The 11,894-nt window shown below is 49.3% G+C and overlaps 1 protein-coding gene across 3 annotated transcripts in view; it reads right to left on the bottom strand.

The window, feature by feature from the left end:
- Positions 1–2,511: 2,511 nt before the first annotated feature.
- The window catches only part of ALG9 (ALG9 alpha-1,2-mannosyltransferase), a 19,812-nt gene continuing 10,429 nt past the window's right edge, over positions 2,512–11,894 (bottom strand). For all 3 annotated transcript variants that reach the window (XM_039564861.1, XM_039564862.1, XM_019288575.2), the window contains 4 exons: positions 11,177–11,324; positions 10,740–10,869; positions 8,134–8,264; positions 2,512–4,363 (listed from right to left, as the gene is read on the bottom strand). In XM_039564861.1, coding sequence (XP_039420795.1) covers positions 4,243–4,363; positions 8,134–8,264; positions 10,740–10,869; positions 11,177–11,324 — 530 coding nt within the window. In that variant the 3' untranslated portion in view covers positions 2,512–4,242. The remainder of the gene's footprint in view (positions 4,364–8,133; positions 8,265–10,739; positions 10,870–11,176; positions 11,325–11,894) is intronic.

Below are 11,894 nucleotides of genomic sequence, written 5' to 3'. Positions count from 1 at the left end.
ACCCTCTGGTTGTCCTGATATCCAACCTAAACCTCCCCTGACACAGCTCCAGCCTGTCCCTGGTCACACAGAGGTGCAAAAAATGCCCAAATTCACCCCCCTTCCCATGCACAGCCCTTTCCTGGTGCAGGGCCCTGCGTGGGGACTGCCAGACAGCTGAGGGGAAAAGCAGATTTTGGGGGTGGGAACACAGCTCTGGATCATCTGACAGGCCCAGCTCGGTGCTGCTGTTCCTGTAAATCATTCATGCACCAGAGGCACGTCAGAGCCCAGGTGACATTTCAGAGGCAGCCCCGTTAACCCTGACACTGTTGGTGAGCTCCCGGAAATCTTTTCTTTCCCTGTATTTAACATTTAAAATACCTCCCTGCCTGAAAACCATGGGATACACGCTGCAGCCAAAATCCCAGCGAGTTTTTATGAAGTAAAAAAGGAAAATGAAAAGCTCCTATGGTTTGTTCTGCCTCGTTCTCCTGATTTTCACAACATGGAGAAGTCAGACCACCCATTTCTCTCATAAATTACTGTTCCCTCTCACCTATTTGGGCTCAAAAAGGTGAATAAGGATCGCACCTAATCCTTCTCAATGATTCCCCTCTCCAGGCCTGCCATTGCTGGGAAGGACAAGCACAGCCCTGGATTCCCCAGCAGCTCCCACAACTTTTTCTTTTGGACTGCCAGGGAGATGAAATGTTTGTCAGCAAACAAAGAGAGACAGGCCAGGGAGCCCAACTGAGAGGAAGCAATTAATCACGAGTTTTCCATACAGACATGGATTATCTGTCAATAAGTGTCAGCTCTCTGCGGAAAATGAGATCCAGGAATTATCCCAATTAGGCAGGGAAGTGTTGGTCCATGGCAGCGGTGGAGACTCCCCAGGGACACAAAGGGAGGGATGTTCCCCCTCTCCAGCCATAAGGGAGCTGCTGCCGCTTCCTCACTCAGGTGTGGCTGCCACAAAACACCCAAAAACACCTAAAACTGAACCCCCAGTGCTGTCACAGCAACAGGGACAGGTCACTGTGGCAGTGGGGAGGAGAAAAATTCAGCACCAGCTCCTTCAGGGCAGCACAGAGGCTGCAGCTTCCACCCTGAAATCCCAAGTTTTACCTGCAGCAAAAGCCCCAATTCCCCACCCCATGCCCAGGATTTCAGCCCTCAGCACCCGGCTCTTCCCGGTTCTCCTGGAGCACGATGCCCTCTCCCGGGAGCCCGAGGAAGAGCTGGAGCAGCGCTTCCCGGCCAGGAGCGGGGTTAAACCCGGCAAGCTCCCCACCAGGGACCCTTGAGGCTGAAAAGGAGGGACAGGGGATTAAAACCCTGCCACCACCGACCAGCAGCTGCAAAGGAGGCTGGGCAGGGAGCAAGGAGAGCTGAAGGATCACAGAAATTCGCCACCCTGCTGACACTTGGGGTGGGTGTCTCATCCCCACAGCTGGAACTTGGGGGGCTGGAAGGATGAGCTCAGGTGGGGAGAAGCTCCAAGAGCAGGGGCAGGCAGGTTCTGGGCAAGCAGAGATCCCTTCTCCTTGCCAGCTTTGAAGAGCCAGCGAGAAAATGATGGATATTTATAAGCAAACCTGTCTCTAAGGCAGCAGTTTCCAGGGTCTAATAATAGGGTTTGGGCTTGTTTATGGCGTGATCCAGCCAGAACTGCACAGAGCTGCTGGAAAGCTCCTGTCCCGGGAGCAGATTCCCGGGAAGCTGGGAAGGTGAAGAGCCAAAGAGCCTGGGAATTGCACTCCTTGCTTTGACCCTTTGGATTCTCACAGCTGCAGCACGTGGAGCACCAGGAGCCCCTGGGACAACGCTCTGGGAGAGGCAGGGAAGGGCTGCACCTGCTGGAGAGGATGCCAGGGATGTGGAAAAGCCACCTGTCCCCAAAATCAAGGTGAAACCACAACTCTGCCATGCCTGGACCACTGGGCAGGTCCCAAACCAGACCTGGCACTGTGAATCCATCACCAACCCCACATCCAGAGGCCCTGGAGCTGTTTCTTGCTGACTCAAAGTGCTGGAGCTTCCCCAGGCAGCTCCAAGGGGAGGACGAAAAACAGGAAAGGTCAAAACAGCCTCGTCTTTGTGCAAGAGAGAGAACAGGGCTGGGCTGGGCAGCACCTGCACAGGGTGTTCTGAGGCTGGGTAATTTCGGGGATCAGCTCCCCACCCTCAGAGCCTTTCCAACCAGCTCATTTCAACACAGAATTCCTCTTTGCTCACTCTGGGCTGGACAAAGGTTACACCAATGCCACAAGGACTATCAGACATCAGGGAAGCTTCACCCTTTCTGTGAAAAGGAGGCTGAAGCCTGTTTTATCTGTCATGTTTAACACTCACCCAATAATCCACCTCCCCAGCAGAATTCACGGATTGCAGGACAGTGAGGGACAACACTGCACCTGTGTTTGCTCTGGAAAACATTGCTAACTCCCCATTATTGTGAACTTATCAGTTCCCAAGCATCACTCCAGAACAGGAATCCAGCTGGAAAGAAAGGTGGAGCAGCCACAGTGGTTTCCAATGGGTGTTTACTGCACTGTGTTCACACCAAACACGTGGTGATGGGCTGGGACATGGGACCACAGAGCTGCTGCCATCACTGCTTGAGCTGCATCTGTCGCTTTATTTGAGTTCAGGTCGGGGGCAGCAAGGGAAGAGGCAACAAGCAGGGCAGGAGTTCTGGTCTGGATTCACTGGCACTGGAGAGCCCTGGGTAAACTTCAGCGAGGGCAGAGCTGGCTGGAGGGAGAGGGGAGATGATGGACACGGACACAAAACTCTGGTGGCAGCTCTGCCCTCCCAGAACAGCTCATCCCAGCCACATTCCTGGGACACCTCAGAGCTCCACAGCTGACACTCAGGGAGGGGGAGACTTGCATGGGATGAAATCCACTTCCCTAAGGATGGCACAACTTAGACACCACCCTAAACCTGAATTTAGTGCCTCAGCTTCCAGCTGGAAGTGGGGTGCAGTGGGATTCTCCATGGTGTGACCATCCAGACTCCAGGCTGGGCACTGTTTGTAGCACAAACATTAAAAACCTCCTCCTTGGTGCCATGCAGGGATTCAGAACCTCTCCCTGTGTTTGTAAAGTTGATCCTATGACACAGCCCAGCCTTGCTGCTCATGCAGCTCCTCCTGCTCTGTCCCAGCAGGATCAGGTGGGATCACAGCCTTCCCACCCTGCTGAGCCCTGCATCCAGCACCTGGACCAACACATGGATCCCCAGAGCTTTTCTGGATCCCAAATCTGCTCCCTGATCCCCCTGCTCACACCAACCCAACCACAGTCACACCATGGGGCAGAACTCCTCCTCTGCTCCACCCCATCCCATCCCCACAGAATCCCAGGGGTGTGAGCGAGAACAGCTCCTTCCATCCAGCTGGTGATGCTGCACGTTTGAAAATGGAGATGGAATAAGCACAGCACTGCTCTGAGGCATGTTGGACCCACGTAACACATCCTGGCTATTCTGGGAAACAGAACTGCAAAAAAAAAAAAAAAGGATTTATCCTTCTCCTCTCTGGATGATTCCAGAATTTTTAAGATGCTGACAACTAGAGTTCAAAGGATCTTGAAAAAATCATTATAAATAGCAAACAAACACTTGGCTTCACAGATAACACGAACACTCTGATCCCATTAAACACATAATTGTCTCAGTTTGGGTTTTTTGTTCCCAAAAGCACAGGTTTATCCTTGGAAATTTCTCCTGGACAGAGCAGCTTTAGGCTGTTCCTCTGTGGTGCATGATGCTTCATTCCTTGAGATTCAGTGCATTCCAGTTCATTGTCAGTCAGGTGTTTTTCCTCTTTTCCCCTTGGAAAAGGAAAATTCCTAAGCTTTGTTACCTGGAAAAAAAACTCCCTGGGTGAAAAAAAGCACTGCTTGAGCAGGTGAGGACAGTGGGGGGTGGGTGGGGGAGAGACAGAGAGAATTTGAGCTGGATTTTCCCAGATTTGCAGCCTGGAGCAGAACCTGGCGGTGCCACCCCCTTTTTATTTTCCATTTTTCTCTTCTCCGGCGTAAGAGAGAACAACACAGGGAGCAGCAGGGATAACACATCCATAGGTGGCTGCTGGATTTTCCAATGGCTTGAGGCAGAGCAGAGCCCTGACAGAGGAGCAGAGGCTGCCAGAGCTCATCGGGGAATCCTCCCAGCACCATCCTTCACACAGGGAGCTGTCCAAGAATGCCAGCAGATGCTTTGGGGTTTTTTTTTGCTGGCCCAGGTGTGTTCCTAGCCTCCCATTTTTTTCCTGGCTTGCTTCCTGCGGGGTTTCAGGATGGTGTAGTTGGCGTACCACGTGTACTGCTCCGACAGCAGGGGGATGTAGAACGCCCGCAGCAGCCTCGAGGACCTGAAAAACCAGAAAGGAAAAGCAAAACGCTTTTAAGTGCCCAATTCTCTCCTTATTGGCACGACCAGAGCTGGTTTCTGTCACTAAGAGCAGCAGCCTCATGCCCACCATCCATTCCCTGCAGGATTGAGGGGGACAGAGGGCAGGAAGGTGCTGTAATTATTGGAAGAAATTTAAAATCCCAAATATCAGCACCCAGGGGACCTTGGATGCCACAGCCCTGTCCCTCAGGGCACTGGGAAGGTGAAAGGCTGCATTTCCCTCCTGGAATCTCCTTTCCATCCCATCTTTCTGGCTGCCTTTTCCCCACACCTCTCTGAGGAGCAAAAAGCAGCTTTAATGGGCACTGGCGTTTTGAAGTTCGGCTCTTGAGCTGATCTTCTGTGGAAATACTGAATTACAGAGGGCTGGGCAGCTCTGCAGCCCACACTCACTCCATGTCCTGCCAGTGCTGGGAGCTGGCATTTCACAGCCTTTCAAAAACTGGACCAGTGGAGCACGGAGGGCTTAATGATGGCCGGGTGAAATTAGCACCTCTGATTGGGTTGCTAATTGCTGGAGCTGTGCTGGCTGAGAGCATTCTGAATGGATGTATTCTCTCACTAATGATAAAGTCCAGGTTTCAGTGTGGACAAATAAAACGTCCTTCAGCAGCAGCTCTGAGCTTTGTGAAGCTTCAAAAATTTGAGCAACTCACTGAAATTGGGGCTGAGGCAGAGTTTTGCTTCCTCAGCACTGCAGCTTCTCCCTTTATGTCTTTAAGGTCAACTGGATGGGAAATACCAACGCTTGCCAGCCACAAGTGTAACCCCAGGCACACAGAGCTCGGAAAAGCAGCAGCAGCACTCCAGTTTGGATTGTTGAGTGGTCAGGGATGGCTCACACTTGCTGGTCACTTCAACCCCCAGCTCTGCTGTTCTGGACATCCCATTCGAGTAATTTTTTCAGCAGAAAGATGAGTTGTGTTTCGTTTGCTTGTTGTAAGGCAGCACTGGAGATCTTTCAAATATAGCTGGAAAACAATGGCAGGAGCTGCCACTGGAGCTGCATCTCCCCAGGGGCTCCTGGGGCTCCTGCACAGCCTGGCTGGGCTCAGCTGGGATCAGGCAGCTCCTGCATCCTCATGGTCCCCTCCCTGCTCAGGGACGGGGAACCTTCACCTCCTGTCACCTCTCTGTGTTGGGCTCAGCCACCTCAGACAGCAGATGGCACAGGGAAGGGGCTGGGTGACAGATGACAGGAATATATTTAATGTTCTATTTGCATTTGCTGCTAAATTTGTCCCCCAGAGACTCGAGTGTGTGGAGCCTTAATCAGCACTCAGCTCCCAGGCTGCAGGAGCAGGGCCATGATCACTCCAAGCTGGGTGAGCAGGGTCTGTTTTTCCAGGTTTTCTGGGTTCTGAAGGAGGCACTGCTGCAGGACAGAGCAGCTCCCAGCTAAGGCAGAGATGTGACAGAAGCCAGAGATGCATCTCCACAGAGATGCTCCGTGACCAGAGCTGGAACCACAGCGACCCTTGGAGCTGAGCCTCTTCTGCCTGAATTTCAGGAAAAGCAGCTCAATTCTGTTCCAGCAGTGCCAGAGGAGGCTGCTGTGGAATGGAAGGAAATCCCAAGTGAAGATGTTCCAGTCCCCCTTCCCAAATTCACAGACTTCTATGGAACAGCAGCACGTGGATACCTGCAGTGTGAGAGATTCCTCCCAAACTGCATTGGGTAACCTGAATTTGGTGCCAGCAGCGTTCAGAGAGAGGCAGGAGGAGGGAGAAGGGCAGGGAATGGCAGGAGGGAGCTGAACCTCTGCCACAGGGGCAGGTCCCAGTGCCACAGGGGCAGGTCCCAGTGCCTCCCAGCCACAAGAAGCTCAGGATCAAAGCTCTCTGAAAACCCTTTAACATTTGCACTTCCTCTAGGGGTTAAATTCTGTACCAACACACACATTTCAGAAGTAATTCAGCTACTTTTAAAATAAAACCAGGGAAAACAGCTAGAGGAAAACACCATTAAAGGGAATGAGACAGGCTCTCATCAAACCAGGGTAATGCTATGCTCAAACAAGGTGACCCAATCATTAATTTTGCACTAAGAATTTTTTTTTTTTAATGGAAAACCCAAGTGTGTGGAGCAAGCAGAAGGCTCAGCCTAAAGAGCTGGAAAATATGTGCTCCTCAGAGGGGAGCTGTGATATATTTCCCCTTTTGTGTGCCAGATTCGGAGCGCTCAGCCAATATAGAATTAAATGGACCTTGGCAAAGCAGCTTCCTGAGGAGCATAATTAGCTGGTGGCTCGGAGTGCTCTCTAATTCAATTAGCAGCAGCATTTATCAGAGCCAGCTGAGATTTACATTTGCACTTGCTGACGTCAATGGGAGACTCGCAGTGAGCCCCAGAAGCCTCCAGTGCAGCAGGACTGAGCTGGGCTGCTGGGGTCATTTATTTCATTTATTTCCACACAACAAGAGCTGCACTTTGGGCTGAGCTGGGGAGGTGCTTGATGGGGTTTGGGTTTTTTTACCCCTTGCTCTGCAACCACTGAGCTGCAAACCTGAACTCTTCACTCAGCTCCCAAGTGACACCTCTGTTCCTCACTAGCTATGATAAAACCCCAAAAAGCTGCATTTTCATAGTGGTTTTACACTTCGGAGGGAGCAAGGGCTGTTTCCAAGGCACTGGAAGCAGGTGCTGGGTGTGAGATGCCAGCCAGGAACACACAAATGTGGCTTTAAAGCAAAAATGCACATTTAAGGGCAAATCCTCTGCACAAGGAGTGCCTTTGATGCTTCAACTGCCTCATTAATAAAACTCATTGGCCAAACTTCCCAAAGTCCTGCCCAAATGTAGCAGCAGGTTCTCTTGGAAAATACAGTTCATGGGGAGACCTTGCCAGGAGAAGTTGTTTGTGTCAGCAAGCTGGGAACACCAGAGCTCTCCTGGGAGCTCTTGAACATTTTCACTCCTTCCCACTGCTCGTCCCAGCCCCACTCCCTGGAGGGTCCAAGTACCAGGAAGTCACAAGGTCTCTCATGGAAAACAGGAGGGCACTGAACTCTGGGTTAGATTTTACAGAGGTTTTTCCAGCCAGCCCCTCTGTGTGTGTGACACCATGGCCAGAGCTCTAAAGGACTAAATAAGATCCTCATGCAGCTGAGTGTTCCTGCATCTGCAGGCATGTATGAACAACATTCTCAGCTTGATAACCCTGATCCCATCCCCTGTCAGCCTGGAGGAGAACAAATCCCACCTCTGCTTCTCACAGACACACCAGCAAGTTGTTCAGTGAGCAGCACAACTACTGCAGAACAGATTCCAGCAGTGATCTCTTCCATGGATTTTCTGGTGCCCAGTAAAGGTGTGGCCCTGCTGACTGCCTCCTCTCTCTGCCTGCCAGCTTTCATAAAATTTTGAAGAGCTCATCCCCTCTGAGACTGATTTATACCTGTCTTGAATTTGGCTGGGACAAGACAGAGTGAAAAGTCTCCTGGGAGGAGGCAACATTCACCTCAAACCCAAAAAACATTGCTTCAGCAGGAGGCTTTATAAAGAAATTGTTTATTTCTTTATAAAAATACTCCTTCTCACCACCCTCCTCGCAGGGTTTCACCCTCTAAAGCAACTCAGCTCATAAATTTTACAAGCAGGAGTTTGACAAAGGTTCCACTCTGCTGGAAATTGGATTTGCCAACGGATCTCTCCTCCCTGTCCACTTTGGCAAACAGAAATCACAGACTGCCAGCCCTCATCCCTCCCTCTCCAAAGTGCAAATCCTACCTGGAAGCATCAAGGAATGGCTTGTAGGCAATGGTCACCCACTCTTCTTTGTTGGAGGAGTACCTGGGCTCCCGCGGGCTCTCCGTTGCTGTGTCCAAGTCCACCAGGTAGTGGCACTTGGAAACGTCAATCTGCAGGAAGACAGACATTCCTGTGGTTCATTTCCTGCAGCTTTGGTTGTCTGTGTTCATTGAAAGCCATGAAAAGAGGGTTACATTTCTAGCAACAGGTGAAATGCTTCCTGCAGGACACAGGTAAGAGAATTTGAATGTTTTCAAGCAAAGCCTTTGTGGGGCAATCCAACAGGAGACTCATGTTATGAAACCTCCCCCTTCGTGCTGGGAATCCTTTGTCTTATCCTGCCTTACCCCCTCAAACTCTTCCTTCAGGGAGGTTCAGTTCTCTCTCCCACAACATTTTACTGCCAACTTCCTTGCCCATGCTTGAGATCCCTTTTCTGAAGCATCTTTGGGGCTTCACGTAACAATTTAGGCTGAAAACAATTTAATTAGGTGGATAGCAGATGGCTCCGTGGCATCACAACTGAGTGGCAAATGAAATTACACCACAGGAAACACAGCTGAGGATGCTGAATCCACTTCTTCCTCTGTGTGAGAGGAACATTCCAGGCCCTGGGAGAGGTTCTGGCTCATTAGCAGGAGGACTCCCAAACCACTAACAAAGTTTTTCTGGAAGTGATGTAGAATCATTCAGAGAAAGACAAGTTGCTGCCTCAAGGATCTCACTTGTCTCATCCTAAATGCTGCCCTAAAAGAGCTGGGACTTCAAATTCCAGGTGCAAGACAGGTTTCCCTTGTATTTTCACAAGTTACAGTGAAGCCAAGCATGATATTCCTCCTGCTCAGAGGGCCAACACAGCACCTCTGCACTGAGCTGGGGATTTACACAAGACTTGGGGGATGCACAGACCTTGAAACGAAAGAAAGGAATGAGTCTTAGTGAACAAAGCTGCGAGGGATTTCTAAATTACATCCTCTCCTCTTCTGTTCCCCTTTCCTTTTCCTCCTCCCACTCTTTCTTTATTTGATGCAACTGCTCTGCCAAGTGGAGGAGAGCTAAATTGGATCCCATCCTGACTGACAGGAGTGGGAACGGCACAGAGCTGGAGCTAAGGGCACATCTGCTGCTGCCATGGGGTGTGGATGGTGTAAGAAGTGAAAAGAAAGTGCTTGAAAACCCCTTTGTCTGAAGTCAGCTGTTGTTAACAGCTTTTAGGCCTAATCTGCTGGTCCTGCTTGGATGTATCTCGGTAAGAAATAACACTCCTTATCTCTTTCTTAGCAGTTTCAGAGACAAATGCACCTCCCCAGCCGGGCAAGTGCAAGGTAAGTGCTGCTCAATGTGATTAAGGAAGGAGAGACTGCAAAACAAGATCAAATCACTCTTTCCCCAGTGTCTCATAGCAACAGAAACACTGAGGTTCACTCTTCCATTGCCAAGCAGAGCAGTAATAGATACTCACACCTGAAACAGTGAGATCTGCAGCCATTAATTGGTTTTATCCCTGGCTCAGATAATTCTCCTGAACCCTTTGTTTTCTCCCCTTTAAATGACCAAGAGCCTCGTGCTATTTGGATTTATTCACTCTCACAGTCCTGTCCAGTTCTTGCTAATTATTCTTCTATCTTTTTTTTAAATCTGAGTGTGCCTGTACTCACTAAATTTGGGGAAAGATCTTGATCTCTTGGTGTAATTAGCAGGTCATAAGTAAGAGTTTTAACCCCGTTTAATTTCTGATTTCTGAAGTCCTAGGCCCTTAAGCTTGCTCGAGAAATAACAAAGTTGTAGGGTGACATTAAGGAACAAGCATGAAACAAAAGTGTGTTTTGCTCCATTAGTCACAGGCTGTGCAGCAGCCAGCTGTCTGTGCTAAAAATAAGCCCCAGTTAAGGATTTCATAAATTAAATGCGCTGCAGCAGACAGCTCCTCTCAGGTGGGAACACGCCTCCATCCCCTTTCCAGTAACCACATAATGAGCCTCAAATGAAGAGTTTTAACCCAGAAGGTTGCCAAGACTTAACCTGTTAGTAATTTTAAACATGCTAGCTAGCAATCATTCTAAAATATTCCTATTTGTGCACTGGTTTAGTTTAGTCCAACCAGAAAATAAATCAATAATACCAATATATGTTATCTTAGCAGATTCCCACTGAAATCACTAATGCAATTAAGTTCCAAATTAAGTTCCTCCTCCTCAGTTGCAAATATGATGAATAGTTTTATATTTAAAAACAAATAGAAGAGGGAAATTTCAATTCCTGCTCAGTGACAAATATTTTCTGTGGGGGACTTAGAACTACTCATTCCTGTGATCACATTAACACACCACACTAAACCCAAAACTGCAGTAATTAGGAGTTATTACTTCTGCTGCTTCTTTTATTATCATTATGTTTTAAAATTGGCAGATGGAAGGCAAACAGAAACCACTCACAAGAATGGGGAGATTTCCATGTGCTACAGAGGGACCATTTATGGTTTGGAACTCCCCAGGAAACAGAAATGGGGAGATCCACTCAGAGGCATTACATTAATTCAAATTATACAGTGAGGGAAGGGAAAGGAACCGGCAATAAATCCTCACATATCGAGATGGCTCCTCCTTGTTCTGGTCATTCATGTCCGTGGGAATGATCCGTGTGGCCATGGGTCCCTTGGCAAAGGGTTTGGGCAGCTGGCCCCGGAACTCCGACAGGATGAACTGGAGCTGCCAACTGCGGAGAACAGGGAAAGCATTTTGTGTGGAGAGCACCAAAAGCAGAACCAAGGACACCATTCCAAGGGTGGGCAGCTAAAGAAGCAGGCACACCACAGATTCCCTGCAGCTTGTGGCCAATGTGCTGACAAAAACCCTTCAGAATCCTTCGGTTTGGGTACTTTACCACTGTTTGTGACACTGCTGCTGGTGACAACAGAGATCCAAGGTCCTGAGGGTTACCCACATGCATGATCACCCCCCTCATTATGATGCCCCTCGTTATCCATCTCACCAACCTGCACCTTTTCCATTGCAGCACTCACTTGTCTGGCAGCAGGAAGCTGCTGGGGAACCTGTGCCACTCCTTGCCCACACAGACATTGACTGGTCTCCCCTCGGGCACCGTGTGAATGCTGGGGTCAGTGGCAATCCTGTGGAACTCCGGGTACAGGTCCAGGGGCCCGTGGTAGCCTGTGGAAGGCAGAAAGTCATGAATAAGGTTAAAGTAAGAGGGGCATTTAATGAAAGCTTTCAAAAGATTGTTTCGTACATACATTTTTAACTGATAACTCAACTGAATAAATGAACTGGTCTATGGATTCCAGAACTCCCTCTCCTCTAGCAGTGCTTGTGCCCTACCAATTTTATTCTCATTCCCCTGTCCTGGCTGGCAATGGCCACCAAAACCCCAAAAAATACTAGTGAGGTGGGAAGGCTCTGATTCCAGAAATGTCCAATCCATCTCCATTAAGGACTCGTGCACCTAATTCAAGTTTTACACAGGAAAATGCTTTTCCAAGTGGGATTATCTATCTGCAAGTTGAAATACCTGCTTTAATACCAGTCAGGTTTTAGATCAGTGGAGCTGTGCTGGTGGAAGGTGAAGGGCAGAGGATTTTTAAGTGATGTAATTCTGGTGATCCACTCATACATATATGGATGAATGCATCATTAATAATTAATTAATGGTGACCATCAGAACTAATTCCTTCCCCTGCAGCAGCGACATCCAAACTTCTCAAGGTTCCTGATTTCTACAGG

The sequence above is a fragment of the Corvus cornix genome, chromosome 24, assembly GCF_000738735.6.
Source record: "Corvus cornix cornix isolate S_Up_H32 chromosome 24, ASM73873v5, whole genome shotgun sequence".
Classification (NCBI taxonomy): domain Eukaryota; kingdom Metazoa; phylum Chordata; class Aves; order Passeriformes; family Corvidae; genus Corvus; species Corvus cornix.
This window is presented reverse-complemented; position numbering and strand designations above follow the sequence as displayed.